Raw genomic sequence first — 18,992 nt, forward strand, 5'->3', positions numbered from 1 at the left:
TCTACTACATACAAAAAAATTTCGACCGGGCTTCATTTTCAGTGACAAAAAAAAACAACAAAAAGGTCTCACCATCTATCGCCTTGAGGCCAAACGCAAGAAGATCTAACGAAACATGGGAAAATTTTTAAAATCTAATAAAATTCGTAAAATCTGGCAAAAGATGTGGTTAGTTAGAGTGTCTGGCTCAGCGAGAAAAATCTGGCAACCTGGCAACGCTGAGTGAGACAGTGTCAAAAGAATCTGATTCAATGTATAGATGTACAAACACATCGAACCATATTATTATGGAATTTACCAAGAGAGAATCGCAAGTTGACAATTATCGCAGAAAATCGAATCGATGATTCGACTTGATGATTCTCATACTAGGTTGCAATATTTCAAAACCCTTGTGTGGAGTATTCACATACATTTTCATAGGCACAACATATACCAAGGTTATATGCACATAGTTATGTCGTTTTCGCTTGATGCCAAACCTAACCCAGTTTCCACCCTAACTGCTGTCAAACCGTTCGCTTGAAGCTAGTTTCGAACCTAATTTCAACGTTGTTGAACTGAAAATCGAGTCAGTTTCAAACTTGGTTTTTATATCAGGTTTGCTCAAACCCCCGTTACTAAGTGCGAACCCAACATAGTTTCGTGGAAAATGCTTGTTCGATGAAACTACCCTGGGTCAGTTTCAGTTTTCTCAAGCGAAAACGACATTAGAATAAGCGGCAATAGTAAAATGATTCTATCGCAATTATCAACTGCCTGTATAGAATCGGATCGCGAAAAGAGAATAAGCGACCGTTTGTTGCTTCAGAGAGAATCCGCACAGTAGCGAGCTAACTGGTGTCTATTCTATGTTAAATGAACCACGCCGGTTTTTTGTTGCTGCGATGATATCCGTCTCTCTTTGATGGCACTGATTCAATCGGGTGAAGAGTTGCTAGTGTGCGTTCTTTGATACGATAAAAGCCATCCTTGCCTTCAGATAAATTGTCATGCTCTGATTGTGATGGAAACCATAAAATCAATTATTAATAATGTTAGGAGTTTATCAGTTCTAAAAGCTCTAACTAAATTCAATTCTCCTTCATCTACATCAATATAAACGTTCTCGTGATCATAGTTTGGAATAGTTGAGGATCTTAAAGAAAATTAAACATAGATTCACTGAATACATCAATTCATATTCTAAATCTTTCTAAGACTCTATACTGGTCATCAGAATCCAGTTTCAGCTGTCACGGAAGATACTCAAATACTCCCTGTAAACGGTGGATTAGATCAAAATCGACAACTTTCCCAATTTCGTGAGTCCTATTGACATCTCACAGGAATATGAGCATAACACAAGTATTGTCTCAAGATGGCATTTGCTCAAACGCAAAATTGGGTATTGTCTCCTACTTTCCACTTCTTGAAAATAAGTCCTGATGCTAACAACTGTTACTATTAAGTAATTTAAGCTAGTAATATTTTTCCCGGTTTTTCATTAAAATTTTCAACAACTAACATGACCTATAAGTTGGAACAGTTTTAAGCCCAATGTAATAGAATCTCACCACTCTCAAATTGCTAACACTCATTACTATGTATTTACGGAACCGTAAGTCGGATCCGAACAAAATTGAGGAATTCCGTATAGAGTCTAAGTTGTAAGTCTAAGTTTGGAAAATCGGTTCAGCAAACTAGGAGAAAAGTGAGTGAGTTATGTTTCGCAGTTTTGACCACTACTTCCGGTATTATTAAAGTTTTAAAAGCAAACTGTTGAATTTTTGGCTCCCCTACGGAACCGAAAGTCAGATCCATATGAAAAAAATCTATAGGGCAATAGTGCTTTTCATTTGAGCCTAAGTTTTGACAATCGGTTCAGCTATTTCGGAGCAAAGTGAGTGCATACTTTCGTCACACACAGACATTTTGCGATCTTGACGAACAGATTCGAATGGTATATGACATTCGGCGGAGTAAGGCAAAAGTGACAGACGTCCAGGCACATACTCTCATTAGCACTCGGGCCAATATTTCTGACAAAAAACTTCTGATCTCGGTTTTTTTTTACCATTGTTCAACTGGGCACCTTAATTCGTTTTTTATGGTGTATCTGTAGTCAAGACAAATTAGGCAGTTTTGATTTATCAGGTATATAGGTCAAAGAACCTACATATATCAAAACTGCCTAATTTGTTCTTGTGCACGAGAACATACAATAAATAAGAATAACGCGTCTAGATCGTATTAGTAGCAGATTGAGAGGGTGCGAGCGAAGAAGAGCGCGATAACACTACAGTAGGCATAATTTAATACCTGTCGAAGGTGCTGGTTTTGTGGAGTGGCAGACAACAAAGAAACCACAACAATGACCCTCCGGCGAGACCGGGGTTTGGGACAAGCCTTATGAGTCGCCCGGAAAATTCTAGTTACGATTAATATAACAATAAATACGAATCGGAATAATTAGCATCGACCTAGGGAACGAATAAAGAACAACGATTGGAAGCTCGGCACACGGAAGTGAAAATCGCTTGGCTTCCCAACTAAACTTAAACCCTGATACACTGATGATGAATGTATAAAACGTTCGATATATATATATATATATATATATATATATATATATATATATATATATATATATATATATATATATATATATATATATATATATATATATATATATATATATATATATATATATATATATATATATATATATATATATATATATAGTTCCAAAGAACGGTTTCATAGTAGAGTTTTTGAAAATTATTGAAAGAAAGGAAGTAGAGCAGTCAATACCGCAACCGTATTTAGCTGAGCGCACGAAATGCATTCCATAATAAATAAAAATTTAATTTACAATAGTTAGTCAAAAATGCTTTTTAAGTATCAATTTATTTAATTTAAAAAAAATCCACCATTGAATCTACACACAATCGCACGAAAGCCTGATTGTAGAAACAAAAATAATTTGCATTGAATCAAATAACAATTGTATTTGATTCCAAGTGAAAACTAATAAATATGCTCGTTGTAACTGATCCTATTGTATCTCCTCTTCTCCGTTCTTCTTCTATCTTTTCGAACACTAATTAGATCTATATGTCGGTTCTAACCACGTTTGCCCGCCCTCTTTCTTTTATCCGTCTTCCACCATCTTTTTCGATCACTAATTAGATCTACATGCCGAACCTAACCCCGTTTCGTTCGCCAACTCTCATTCACCACTCCCTCCTTCTACCTCCCATTTTAAAGCATATTTCATTTCTTCTCTAGTTTTAATGCAAAATCACCATCGTTTACCCGATGGGTTTAGTGTCATCTAATTACTATAGAGTTAGTTAGCTAGGGTTAGTTTTAATTGATAGTATTAAGTACATATATGTATCTGTTGGATTGTTGCAATCTGTTGATATAAACGATGAGGAGGTTTTATGCCTGCTGGAGTGAGAGATTAATATTTCAGCTCCATTGGGCTTTTTCCTGCTCCAAATAAATAAATAAATAAATGAAAAAGAGAAATGAAATTAGATCCATGTGGAACTAAAACATATTTGAATTCAAAGCACAATATATTTGAGTTTAATGCTCATTTTGTTTATTTCGGTGCGCATAGAAACACTTTTTTTTTCATCGAAGTAAATATCGAATGTATTTGAATCAAAAAGGAAATGAAAATAAATGCTGATTCAAAATAAGATATCTTTGAATTCAAAGTGTAATATATGAAAATTTATAATACATTTTTCTGCATGTTTAGAATAGAATTCGATGGTGTTAAAACATTATTTTATTGAAACTGAAGTATGAGCTATATTAGCCAAATGTAAAGCCATTTTTGACTGACCAATTGATGTGAAATTTTGGACTATCACGCATAGATCGTGATGTGATTACATTACAAGTACTTTTACAGGGCTTCTCGTGAAATTCGGCTTCAATCAATCATTCCCTGTCAGTTGACGTGGCAATGGGAAGTTCCCGCGTAGGAATATTATAATTTTGTTTAGCTATCTGAACCATCAGACGATGAGTTTTGGTGAATATTAGTCGCCTCCTATCCCTAGGTTTATGATTGGTTTTGGCAATACAATGCATTGTACATCTTTTTAACAAAAGAATTTAACTTTTTTTTTGTATTTTACGGTGTAACGAGTGGCAGAAATCTCGGCAAATAGTATACGGTACAACATTTTAAAAGCAAAAATGTTGCGGCTTCGACAGTTTACAATATCCTAAGATGCCCAACAACTGCTCGTAAGGAAGGTAGTGGAAGACCAGCCAAAATTATGGACGCAAACGGACTTCATTCTCTTTCTCGTGCCTTCAACAACAAGGATTCACTGAGTCAAAGGGATGCCGCAAAAAAATTTCAACTGTTCTCACCAGTACATCTGCAAAACATTGAAAAGACTCGGAATAAAGTATCGAAAGAAGACACGAGCCCCGGGATATACTGAGGCACAGATTTCAACGCTGAATTCTCAATGCTGCTAGTTGATTAAAATTTTTACCGGAAAAAGTTTTGTTTTGGACGACTTTCGAAGACGCAGATTCCCGCAAACGATCGATACTATTCAACGGATAGTTCTACTGTACATCCGAACATAAAATATTAGTTTAAACATAAGTTTGAACAGAAAGTGATGCTGTACATTGTTATTTCCGAGAAAGGCATTTCTAAGCCATGGTTCAAGCCATCTGGGTTGGCAATCAATCAAGATCAGAGCTGCTAAATGTCACTATCAACTAGCAACTTTGCACGACGAAGATTGGAAAGTTTGTGTCACTGGACTGCTGCCAACCAGGCTCTACCAATCATCATATATTGAGTATCTGAGAGCCGAACTGTCATAACTTAAATTTTCTCGATATTATACTCACCAGGACGCTCATTGATTACCGATGCGATTGATATTATCTTCATTTCTCCTGTCACTGCTTGATTACGATGTGACTAAATATTAATCAAGCAGCATAAACATTGAATTAAATTCATTTACACCAATAAACTCCGAAGTCCGATGACTTTTTGCAAAGAGCAATGAACTTTATCAATTTATGTTTATGTTAGTACTCTCATGGAATTTTGTTACTTCAACAGGGAATGGGAGAATGAGAGAGAGAACAAAATGCGTCACCAGTCTTTGACTGAGTATACTTCTACTTGGTCATTGAACTATCGAGTATCTCATTTGACAGACACTTTGACCGTACTGATTACAGTTGACGATGACTTTATTCAGTCTGTCAAGGCCACTTGACATGACTGACAATTTGCAGCTCTGATCAAGATATGTACCAGAACGAATGTTTGTAGAAAGTTTTGATCCCGTTTTTTCAAAAACATCATGCTGATGGACAATACGTGTTTTGGCCGGATAAAGCGTCATCGCATTGCGCCAAAAAACACAATCGTTCCTGAATACCCATTCGATCCCATTTGTACCCAAAAACCACAACTCGATAAATCTACCTCAGTGTCGCCCAATCGAAGATTTCTTCGGAGTTTTGAGCTCCTTGGTGTACAAAAATAACTGGAGAGCCACGAATTGCTAACAGTTGATTGGTAGAATCAAGAGATGCATTCGCAAAGTTGACATGAATGCCGTACAACGCTCCTGTTCCGACATCAAACGGAAGCTTCGCCGAACATCCGATTACGGACTGTTTTCAAATGTTCACTTTTTTTTCAACAATGGACAATGTATCTTTAATCTCAATACATCAGATCTTCTCCAAGTATGTTTGTCTTTTTTCGACAGCTTGAGAAAGAAATTCCAAAATTTTAGTTGCCACCCGTTACGTGAGCCGTTGTATATGGTAATGGAATCACAAATGTGTAGAGCTTTGAACAACCCATCTCTCTGGATCAGTACAAGATGTAAGTATTTTTATGGATGATGCCAAATATTAGAATACCACCTTTTAAAATAGTACCAATACCACCTTTCGTTTAAAAGACACTTAAGCTCAGCAGACAGTAATCAACAGATTCAAAACGGCCGAGCATTTAATTTATTATTCATTAGAAGACGTAGAAATAAATAAAAAGTAGATGAAAATCAAGCCGAATACTAGTATATCCCGATCAACAAGATTATAACTAAAAGTTGTTTTTGTAATAAGTGCTGATATAAGTCTGGTCTCGTTAGTAGATACAATAACAAAATTTGCTAACAAGTATCAAAAAGAGAAATAGTTTAGATACATGTTGATCGGAATAACAAGTTATAGAATGCTGCTACACCTTCGGAACCTAAGTTCCGATCATAGAGTATTGAGTAATACACACACTAAGTCTATGAATTTTTAAACATACCCGAATCATCACTCGACTTTCCCATTTTCCATTGGGATCTTGTTTCAGTTGGAAGTAAATCCGGAGGAGGTATGCATAACTTCATGTTGTTATTCATAGTGTTTCCAGACATTTGTGACGATGCACTAGAGCTTTGGTTAGCAGTAAATGGAATCGATGGTATTGAATGATATGAAACTGAATAGAATAATTTCGTTAGCGTCATATAGAAATCTGTAATAAACAATTTGCTCGACTGACCATTCGTGTTTTCGTTATATTTTGGTGACGTTTCAAGAATGTGCTTAAAATCTGGTTCTAAAGAAAAATAAACTTCATTGCGCGTCGTTTTTTTCCGTGTGTCAATCGCTGAAAATAAACATTTGTAATTAGATATTATTCACAATCTGATAATTTAAGAGCAATCCAATCTTATGGTCCAATATAAAGTTCTGAATGACAAACAGATTTATTTATCCAAAGAGAGGAGAATCTGACAAAATATTATGGAGCTGGATGATGGATGGAGAATTAATTCACTGGATCAGAGCTTAAAATTGTCACGCATTCTCAATGAAAGAAACCATTCCAACAGTCTCGTTTTCAATGTTTTGCTGTCTCATTCGTAAATGACCGACACCAAACAAACGAAGAGAGACGAAGCATTTTCGTTTCTCATCGAAAAAATGAGAGAGTATAATTGCCAACGTCACTCTTTCCTCTATGGCAAGACGAAACCAAACTAACGTCTTCAGGGAGCATCAGCAGAATTTCAATTCTCATTCTTTCATTGATGTATTGAAAATCTGTGACGCTTGCCCCTATGGCAAATCGAAGTAATTGCATCCCAGAACCTTTTTGGAAACCAGGTAAAAGTCAGTGAGAAAGCTTTTTCTGTCATTTTCGATTCTCAAAAATTCGGTTGAATATCGACTCTGCATACTATGGTATTTTCACTGAAAACTGCAAATGACTGAAAGGGCGTATGAAAGAAAGAACACAATTTTGAAACTACTGTCCCGCTTATGTCATTGACTGGACATGGATTTCGTTCTCATTGTTTGCAAGCGAAGCTGAAAGTGACAGTAATTTCTTGTCATTTTCGTCTATTTTTTAGTCAATGAGAATGACTTTTATTAGCTCTGCACTGGATGAGTTGCAATAACGTGATTAGCATAATAGTGTCAATGGATGTTTCCATTTGGATCTGACTTCCGGTTCCGAAACTACAGGGTGATATGCACCAAAAATGTGAAAATAATGTTACTCACTTTGCTCGGAAATGGCACAATCGATTTTTGTAAACTCAAATTCAAATGAAAGAATTTACGGTTCCATACAAAGTTCCTGAATTTCAATTGAATCCGACTTACGGTTCCGGAATTACAGGGTGATATGCACCAAAATGTGAAAATAATATCACTCACTTTTCTCAGAGATGGCAGAATCGATTTTCACAGACTTAGATTCAGATGAAAGGTCTTATGGTCGAATATAAAGTTCCTAAATATCATTCGGATCCGACTTTCGCTTCCGGAATTACAGGATGATATGCACCAAAAATGTGAAAATAATGCATTAAAAATGTGCGAAAATTGTCACTCACTTTTCTCGGAGACGGCTTAACAGTTTTTCACAAACTTAGATTCAAATAAAAGGCCTTATGGTCTCATACAAAGTTCCGGAATTTCATTTGGATCTGACTACCGGTTCCGAAACTACAGGGTGATATGCACCAAAAATGTGAAAATAATTTCACTCACTTTCCTCGGAGATTTTTATAAACTTACACAGTTCGAAAAAATCTTGTGATTTTACATCTTATAAGATGCACATAAATGGAGCGTCATATTTCACACAAATTTATATTAAAGAACATGTAAAATTGTTTGATTTGAAAATTACATGGCTTGATTCGAATGAAAAAAAAAAACAAAAGATCAATAGAAGCGCGTGACTTGAACCGAGAAACATTAGATCACAAGCACATCGGTTACACGACTGAACCACAGTACTCATATCTGTTCATTGAATAATTGGTACATATAAATCCATACAGCGGCACTGGCTAGCCGAGCGCAAATTACACTCGAAGCGTGTAAAATTCTGTGCGTGTGGAATAATACGTCATTTGAAAAATTAAGTTGTTGTAAATTGTATCGTTTGTAGAATTCTGTCACCAGTAAAATTCATAATTTTTTCTGTGTAGATTCAAATGAAAGATCTCATAGTCTCATACAAAGTTCCGGAATTTTATTTGGATTCGGCTTCCGGTTCCGTAATTACAGTGTGATATGCAACAAAATTGTGGAAATATTGCATCGAAACTGTGAAAAAAATGTCGCTTACTTTCCCAGGAGATGGCAGAATCGATTTTCACAAACTCAAATTCAAATGAAAGGATTTACGGTCCCATACAAAGCTCCTGAATTTCAATTGAATCCGACTTCCAACAGTAACAGAAACTTAGTGCGATTTTTGTGATTTGAAGCAAAGTGCCAGCCAAAACGTAGTACGGTTGAGTGTTGGTGCAATCACTAGAAACTGTAAGACTAAAAACTCTGTGAAGAACGATTGTGACACATTCATCTTGAATAATCGAAAACTCGGGGAACCACTGGTGAGCGGACATCACACAGTTTGCAGTTATCGAAGCCCCAATAGTCTCCCCAAAGAAACCTACAACACGGATAGTGGCAATAATCAGAGACTCCGGAAGATGATAAAAATAGTTCTTCTGTAAGTACTACCGCTTGAAAAATAACACTAAAAATCAAAGCGAGCACTGTTCATCGCGAACTAGTAGCTTACTCTGATCAAACCAATAAATACTACTAATTCAGAGATCGGCGCCCCCACCAGCGGTAAGCAAAGATCTGAAATGTCACAGCAAGGGTTAGGACTACTAACATAAAAGCTGGACAAACTAAAATCGAAACAGAAACGCGAAAGAATATAATGGAGAAACCAAAATAATTTAATGGAGGAACTGGCGGCTTTAAGAGCTCGACCTCCAATTGATGCTTTCACATATTACAAAACTCCTGATCCGATAAACAATCTGAGTACATTCTCCGGGAATAAACGAGAGACTCTCGCCTGGATTCAAGAAGCCGAAGACGCATTAGACCTCTTCATTGATAGTACAGACGAACCTATCTTCGCTCAGCTAGTAAAAGCGATAAAAAGCAAAATAATTGAAGAGACAAAAGAAATTATAATCGCGGCGGGCAATCCATCAACCTGGCCCGAAATAAAAGACACACTTTAAAATTCGTATGGCGATAAGCGAGATCTTACGTCACACATTCAATCTCTGTTTTACGTCACACAGGGAACGTTTTCCAAAATATTATAACAAAGTCAAACAAATTGACACCGCTATTAAAAGTACGGCAAATTCAATGAATGAGTTTAGTGGTGCAACCAAACAAATCAGCGCATTTATTGGTCTCATGAGCACTACTAGATACGTTGGTGGTCTAAGCGAGCAACTTTCGATGATTGTCAGGAGTCATAGACCCGAATCATTGGAAGAAGCATACACTTGTGCAACACAGTACTCAAACGCAGTGTGCCGCCAAAAACTGGAAAGAAATAGTCACAAAACATCAGACTTTAAGAAAACCTACAATGCAAACGAAGAGAACAAAACAACTAATAACTCGAACCATGTCAACCCAGGAACATTCGGGAACTTACATAAATTCAAAAATAAAACTTCTCTCACAAAAAAAACTGACGACGATGTCTCAATGAAAACAGTGTCCAGAAGGCAAATTAATAATAACGTAACAGAAACTGAGAACCAAACCCTTCAACTAGACGCAGAGAACAAGACAGACGTATCAACAATGGATTCGGACGACGACGATTACTTCATTTCTGACGAATTAAATTTTCATCTGGAACTAGACAGAAAATTAGAAACTTAAAAAACAACTACTTCATTCCATACTTAAATATTAATACGTCCGAAGGCGCTCTTAAATTTTTAGTCGACACAGAAGCCAACAAAAAATACATTTCTCCGAAACACACAAAGATTGAAAATTGCAAGGACGAATATGGAATAATGTAACGAATATACGAGGAACTCACGAAATAAAAAAATCAGTTTCTCTTGACATATTTCAAATAAAGAAAAGAGTTAAGTTCTTTGTGTTTAATTTTCACGAATTTTCGATGGTCTAATAGGTTACGAAGCACTCCGTGCTCTTAATGCAAAACTCGACATTCAAAAAACACACTTAAAGTTGGCAGGAAAATTTATCATTTAAGCAAGAAATTTTAGGAAAATTACAGAATCAATTTAAATGAACAAATTCACCAATTTATCCCAATAAAAGTACAGAATGAAGGCGATTTCCTAACAGAAGAGGAGAAACATTTAAAATATTTCAGTATTTTGCCAGGTCTTCACACAAGCAAGAAGGGTAAGGCAATAGTTACAATACAGAAAAATAACAAACAAATCACAGAAATAAATCTTACCGAGTTGAATCTCGAAAACGAATACGTTGCATTGAAAAACATTACCCCTTCAAGAATTGAACCAACCAATTACGATTTTAGGAAAGACCATATGAACGTTGAAGAAGAAAACGCATTGAAACAAATCATTAACGAATACCGCAATAACAAGTACGCAAAATGTTGAACGATGTAATAATTAAAGAATCGATTTCTCCCTACACATCCCCAGTATGAATTGTGTCTTAGAAAATAGACGCATCAGGAAAAAAGAAATTCCGGTAATCGATTATAGAAAACTTAAAGAGAAAACTATAAACGATAAATATCCAATACCAGAGATAGCAGATATCCTCGATAAACTTGGAAGAGCATGTTACTTCTCTACAATAGACTAAGTATTAGGTTTTCATCAAATTCAACTTTACGATGAAGATACTGAAAAAACAGCTTTCTCGATAAATTCAGGAAAATATGAATTTACTAGAATGCCTTTTGGGTTAAAAAATGCACCCTCGACTTTCCAAAGAGTGATGTATTGTATCCTCAGAGAACTTATTGGAGTATGTTGCTTCGTCTATATGGACGATATCATCATATTCTCGAGCTCTTTACAAGAGCATAAGCTCTATCTTCGAAAAATTCTTCAAAAACTCAAAGAGGCAAACCTGAAAATACAACTAGACAAGTGTGAATTTTTTAGAAAGGAAGTACAATTTTTAGGTCACACCGTAACTGAAGAAGGCGTAAAACCAAACAATGATAAGATAGAAACAATTAAAACCTAGCCCATTCCCAAATCTGGAAAAGTCCTTGTAATTCTCGGTTATTACAGAGGTTTTATTCGAAATTTTTCCGAAGTAGTCAAACCCCTAACACCCCTCTTGAGGAAGGACACAGAATTTGAAATCACAACTACTTCGAAAAATGCAAACAGATTTTAATGTTAGACCCCATCCTAATTTACCCGGACTTTTCAAGAGTTCATATTAACAACCGATGCAAGCGATTATGCAATCGGAGCCGTTTTTTCGCAAGGACCAATTGGCACAGATAGACCAATAGCCTGTACATCGAGACCTTTGAATAGAACGGAAGAACGTTATTCAACAACAGAAAAAGAACTCTTAGCCATAGTTTGAGCCTGAAGCATTTCAGACCATATCTTTACGGAAGAAAATTCAAATTATACACGGATCACTTACCTATAGTATGACTAACACCAACAACAAAATTACCAGATGGAAACTAGATCTAGAAGAATTCGACTACGAAATTATATACAAACCAGGCAAACAAAATACAGTAGCAGACGCGTTGTCTAGAATACAAATTGCAGAACTGAAGTCTTTTTTATGCGAATTTACGTACCGCATAAAAAAACCGCATAGCTCTGAAACTTCACATAAAAAAAAAACCGCATAACTCTAAAATTAACTTAAAAAAGTCGCGTAAAAAACCGCATAAAAAGACCTCAGTGTATAAACGAAGACATGGACGAAACTTCAGTAAACGAAAGCAGTGACGGTATGACAGCTCACTCAGCAGACACAAGTGACGATTACTTCATTCCGTACACCGAGAAACCAATTACGGTAAGGGCTCCCTATTTCATCTCATTTGTAAGGACTTCAAACCTCGATTTAGCCACTAAAATCACTATAACTATTTCATATTACTGCTTCATTCGCCTTGCTCCACGTTGAGAATTGATTCACATTTCTTCAAAATTTAACTAATATTCATAAAACAGCTAAAAACACTTATGATGTGTTCGCTACTCTGCTTCTAATTCCATCTCAATTGATTTTTATCCATCCTATCGTTGATCCTTTATTCATTCTATAAATTAGCAATGGCGACAGCAATCAAAACGAAATATTCCACTATTACACTCTCAGGTTCAAAATGTCAGAATTCTTCTTAAAAACGGCCTAATGCCAACTATGAGACAACATACGACATTTTTAGAACCACTTTGAAATCATTTCAACGTTTAAAAATTTTTCGGTCGTTTCCGTTACCTTTCGCTTTAAATTTAAAATTTTACTGTAAAGTTAATTTGGTGAATTTTAAATAAAAACAAAACTGTAATTGTTACTATTTATTTATTAGCCCTTCTTAAAACAAAGTGTAGAGCCAGAGATGCCATTTATACAGATTAATATGTATTGTATAGATTTTTGCGTTCGCATACTGATTTAAATCAAAGTACAGATTTTATACAGATTTCCCTAATTTAATACAGATTTGTACAGGTTCACAGAAAGTGAGAAGTAAAAAATTAGACTTTTCTCTCTGAGTATCTATTAGTATTTGATTGCAGTGAATCTTTAAAAGTTTATTAATCAACGGACAAATCACATGTTAAATTATAATTGATAATTGATTATGAACACTGACAAACATTTATATTAAAATTTTGAACCAATTTGAAGATATATATAAACATGACGAACTGTAAATCTTGAGACGAAAATGTTTCCTAAATTGAAAAGTGAGTTTATTTTAAATGAAAAAAAAAAACGATAACCGAAGAACTTAAAACCATTTCTTTCAATAGGCAAGTGTAACAATAGCTTTGATAAACATTTTAAAACATTCCTCAGTTTGGTTCAGGTAGGTTGTAAAATTTTATTCATGTTCAAAGTAATGAGGTTAAGGGATGAGATGGAAATAGGAGCTCAGATGAAATAGGGAGCTGTTACCCTAACGTGTTCAAAACACAAATCATTTTCAAGATAACAGAAATTCGAACGTAAATATACGAAGAAATATTCCCGAGGTATCATCGCCGTACTATTTTCAAAGAACTGCTCAACCTGAAAGGAGTCAACGGCCCTTAAATACCTACCCCACTCGCTCAATTTGTTCAAGAAACCTATAGAATACATTTTTCCGACAATAATATAAGATGTAAGATTCTTATTTCAGAAGTTCTGTTAGAAGACGTTCGTCTAGAAGAGGAACAGGACGCAATCGTGAGAGACACTCATGAAGCAGCCTACAAAGGAATCAAGGAAAACAAACTACAAATAACACAGAATTATTTCTTTCCAGGAATCGACAGAAAGCTGAAAATCTTTGTAAACGCCTAGCAAATCTGCAAAAAAAAAGCAAATACGATAGATCACCACCAAAATTAATAAGAAAAAGTACATTTGGCAAAGCACCCTTTGACAGGATTCACATCGATATATTTTTTATGAAAGGGAAAAAATGGTTAACGGTCGTAGATTCTTTCTCTAAATTTGCGAATATAATTTTACTTCCATCTAGAACAATAGTCGATTTAAGAAACGCGATTACAGAACGCATTAGGCAATTCGAGCGACCCAAAACAATCGTTTGTGATCAAGAACCATCCTCTATTTCTATAGATTTTATTGGCTTCCTCAATGAACTCGGAATAGAAATCCACCATGCAAGTTGCTCCAACGCAAACGGAACGGTTAAAAGATTTCATTCCACACTATTAGAACTATACCGATCTATGAATAATAAATACAAAAATTTCTCAATCGAAAACCAAATTAACATTTTAACGGACACATACAATAACACGTTTCATTCGGTAATTAAAAACAAACCACGCGATGTAATATTTAATACTAGGAACACAACTAAAACAAAGGAAATAACAGAAAGCGCTAATAAATTACACACAACCATTCAAAATGAGCTTAGGAAACGTAAAGAAGCATACGAAAAACGTCACGAACATAAAGCAGATCCTAGAGAATTTATGGTTAATGACAAGAACTACATAAAAATTACGCAAAGATAAACAAAAGATAAAGACCCCTATAAAATCTCTACAGTTAAAGAAAACAACCAATTAATCTACAAAGATACCAACCACATAAAAATTCACAAAAACCGCATAAAACAATAAAAAGACAAACAACTTAAAAGCACGTCAAACTCTCATTTCACACTATCTGTCACTCAATTAATAAATGCAACCTCATTTAAAGATGTCACCCACAACAACTGTATCGCTGCCTTCAAACTACACAAGGTCAGAGTCAAAATAAGAGACGAGAGAATTGTACACGAAATAAATCTAAAAACAATATATACCAATTTAGAATATATTGAAAACATAACCAATGAATATAAAATAGCGGAAACTTTATCAGAAAAAATAAAAAATGCTAAAAACAGGATAAATAATTTGAGTCCTCGAAGACAAAAACGAGCACTTATGAATATTTTAGGAACTACTATAAAATAAATAGCAGGTAATCCAGACAGTGAAACTAGTTTACAAACCTTGAAAAATAGCGAGAATAAAATTATAGCAAACCAGAACAAACAAGTTAAAATTAATGAGCTGTTAGTAGATAGAAATAATAGAATAACTCTCGCCTTCAAAAAACTTGAACTTGAACTCGCAATTAGCATCAAATACCGATAACGCATACAAAAACAAAGCCAAAAATTAGATTTGAAAGTAGTAGACGATATATTCCAACACATAACGAGTAGTGTCATCAAAGAACGCATACTAATTTTAGTTAAGATCCCTCAGCTAGACGAGAACGCATATGACTTGATCAGCTTAGAAGCAAATGGTTTTGTACGCCTAGCATAAATTTGAGGGTAAAAAACTTTTTCCCCTTCAAATTACCAATTTCACTCAGTTTTCTAGAAGATGGCTTAACCGTCTTCTACAAACTCAGATTCATATGAAAAGTCGTATACTCCCAAACAAGGTTCCTGAATTACATTGGGTCCCGACTTCTGGTTCCGGAACTACAGGATGATATGTGAAAAGAATTTAAAATAACGTACCTCATTTTTCTCGTAGATGGCTGAACCGATCTAAGATTCAAATGAAAGATCTTAAGATCCTATAAAACATCTCGCTTTTTAGTAAGATTCAACTTCTGGTTAAGATGATACAGGGTGATTAATATAAAAATGTCCATTTCACAAAAATTAATCAGGTTTATCGGGTTTGCAGATTCGGATGGTCGAAAGCCGAATAAACCTATTTCAGTTTTAGCGGTATTCAGTTTTCGATTCAAAAGGTACCTAAAATTTAATTCGCATTACGATTTCTCAAAGATGTCTACACTAATTTTTAAACATTTGGATTCATATGTAATCAAAACAGCTGCACCTATTTTCAAATTCCGGTTCCGGTATCGAGTCGTTTCTCAAAGTTCAATCGTTTTCTCAAAAAAGGCTAAATCGAATTTCAAAAACAAAAATTCAAATTAAAAAACTTATGGTGAATGGTGATTTTTTTATGATTCCGACTTCCGAATCTGGAACTACAGGCTGATGAGTTATTCAAATTCAAACCGATATAGAAGATGACAATCCTAAAAAGCTTCAAAGTTTGACTCAAAACTATTGCAATTTATTCGTCATATTAATTTATAGCAATACAAATCGTTTTGGATTATGCTGATTCCTGAATACCGACTCTGGAAGTACCGCAAATAATGACAAAAAACTGGAATTTACTTCGACATCAATCGATTGTCACACGTTTAGATTCAAATTCGAACCGATTTCCAGTTTCGACATTACAGGGTGATTAAAATCTCAAACTGCCGGTTAAAACGACAAACCGCACTCCTTTCTGTCCGTGCAATTTTCTCGAAAGTGACTCATTCGATTTAGACATACTTGGGTCGTTTTAAAGATGTGAAGATGTCAATGATCAAGTATTATAGCTGCTAATTTCTGATATTAGTGTTGAAGCACAATTGTTTCTATATTGTTTCTTATAAACTATTTGAATCACAAAAGAAAAGGATTATCACAGAACAATGAGGATCATAAAACGTTTTCATTCGTTTTCTTTAGAAAAGTTATTAGCAACAGAAAAGTTGGAGTGTAGGTCCATTTACGCGATTTTTTAATGCGGGATTTCTGAAGTTTCGCGATTTTTTCTGTGTAAAAAAAGACCTCAGTGTATAATCATGCGATTTCTCTCTCTCTCTCTCTCTCTCTCTCTCTCTCTCTCTATATATATATATATATATATATATATATATATATATATATATATATATATATATATATATATATATATATATATATATATATATATATATATATATATATATATATATATATATATATATATATATATATATATATATATATATATATATATATATATATATATTACTGCTGCACTTTATCAGCAAACACACGAGTAGCAACCTCTGGAGCTACCTACCGAAAAATTGTAGTAAATACTACATGTTCGAAAGTTGTGTAGTAAAGTCTCTGCTTTTGACAGGAACTTGATCCACATGTAGTATTTACTACCGAAACTCATGCATGCTACCTTTTATTCATACGGCTATACTATCAAATATTTGACTAGTAGTGATGTGCATAAATATTATATAGTAAAACTATGAACAGTAATAAGGAATAAATTACTTGTCCACCTATTTAGACTACGTGATTTATGAATCGCCCCTGAGCAGTTCGTAAGCAGTTTACACTCAAGAATTGTAGTAATGAAGATTGTTAAGTTTTTTTAAAAGTAGAATACATTTTTCATTAATTTCATGATCCGAATTTTTTTATTCAAGTTAGACAATTTTAGAATCAGGTCACTTAGAAATGTTTCTCACCTCAAAAATTAAATAACCGTCAGAAGTCCGACAGTATTAGACACGTGTACAACCGTTTATGCACCCCCTTCTAATATGTACTCGCAAAATTAACCTACTGCAACGATTAGATTTGCTTCGAATATTAAATTAGTTAGAAACACTTAACACTGATAACACATTATATGATGTAAATAGTCTGAATGAAGTGCACTCTTTTTTACATAATGTGGGATTATATTAAATCAAATTCTATACATGCAACAACTTGTCTGTCTCGTAGGAAAGAACTGTTTTGTTTTGTGCTGTTATGACTAAGACCAGTGCTGGTCCATCTCGTCATGGGGGAGAATTGTACATTTTGTTGGGTAATGAAAACAATGAAAATAGAACTTACTGTACAAATAAGTATTGAAGTCACATTCAGATTCCTATAAAGTGAAATAATTTAGTATGAAATCTATCGTGTCAAGTAATAAATACCTTTTTGGATTTTTTAAATAAATTCCCCATATCAATTGGTTAACCGTTAATAATTATTTTACTAGGCAATCTTTAAATTACTCTACAGATGTAATTATGTAGTCACGGAGTAATCTTAAAAACTAATTTCGTATACCATGCCATGCATAATACTGCACTGCACTTCTCTCAATCAGAATCACGTCAACTGAAAATAATTCCTGTATTAAATTCAAACAAATGAATCATTCCCTTTACTCAGCTGATAAACGTTCAGGTAGCTCGGGGACCAATGGTATTAACTCGAATTGAAACTCGTCGAATATAAGGAAAGGTGACTTTCAAATTCGAAGCTCGTGATGATGATGGAAATTATAAAATCACACAATTGTTTAAAAGGAGGCTTTTTTGGTGGAGCGCGAGATTAATTGCATTGTTATCATTTCGACCAAAGTGTGCCATACAATCTCAATATATATATATATATATATATATATATATATATATATATATATATATATATATATATATATATATATATATATATATATATATATATATATATATATATATATATATATATATATATATATATATATATATATATATATATATATATAAATGAGCTAACGAATCGAAAGGGTTCTCATAGTTTGACACTTGCATTATGAATGTGATGATGGGAACTCAGCAGTGCAACTAATTTATCACCAATGGTGCCAGTTTCACGGAGGACCGTAAATGTACGCCAAAAATTATCGTGACTGTCATGTCTGGAAATTCGTTTGTGGCGATACTTCAATTGTTTGAGAGGAAGGGTAAAACCGACGACACGACCAGGCACTCCGAAGAAAAATCGGAATAAAAAGTGTTAGTGAGCGATTTACCGTCAGTTACCACGAATATAGTGACCCCTTGAAAATGATAAAAATAATCTTCTTGTGCAACACTGTTTAGGTTGCTATGAACTAGTTACCAAGGAGCTCCATAGTAAATAAACAAACCAGAATGTCGAATAAAACCAAAACGATTTTCCCTAGTGATTTCAAACTTCTGTAAGTACGAGTATAAAATTATTAGTGAATGATTTTATTCGTTTAATTATCTTGACCTGATTATTATGACGGATCATTACAGGACACCAAATATGACACTTGAGCCACGCGTCCGGATAA

At 34.4% G+C, this 18,992-nt stretch overlaps 1 protein-coding gene across 2 annotated transcripts in view; it reads right to left on the reverse strand.

Annotated features, from left to right (window-relative positions):
• The window catches only part of LOC131438231 (putative helicase MOV-10), a 33,990-nt gene extending 15,985 nt beyond the window's left edge, over window positions 1-18,005 (reverse strand). Inside the window, exons 1-4 of one of the 2 annotated variants that reach the window (XM_058608104.1) lie at window positions 17,839-18,005; window positions 17,753-17,786; window positions 6,557-6,664; window positions 6,317-6,493 (exon numbers count right to left, since the gene is read on the reverse strand). In XM_058608104.1, the coding sequence (XP_058464087.1) occupies window positions 6,317-6,493; window positions 6,557-6,664; window positions 17,753-17,786; window positions 17,839-17,868 (349 nt within the window). In that variant the 5' untranslated portion in view covers window positions 17,869-18,005. The remainder of the gene's footprint in view (window positions 1-6,316; window positions 6,494-6,556; window positions 6,665-17,752; window positions 17,787-17,838) is intronic. The other variant, XM_058608105.1, reaches the window with a different exon arrangement.
• Window positions 18,006-18,992: the final 987 nt, after the last annotated feature.

Source organism: Malaya genurostris, chromosome 3, assembly GCF_030247185.1.
Source record: "Malaya genurostris strain Urasoe2022 chromosome 3, Malgen_1.1, whole genome shotgun sequence".
Lineage (NCBI taxonomy): Eukaryota > Metazoa > Arthropoda > Insecta > Diptera > Culicidae > Malaya > Malaya genurostris.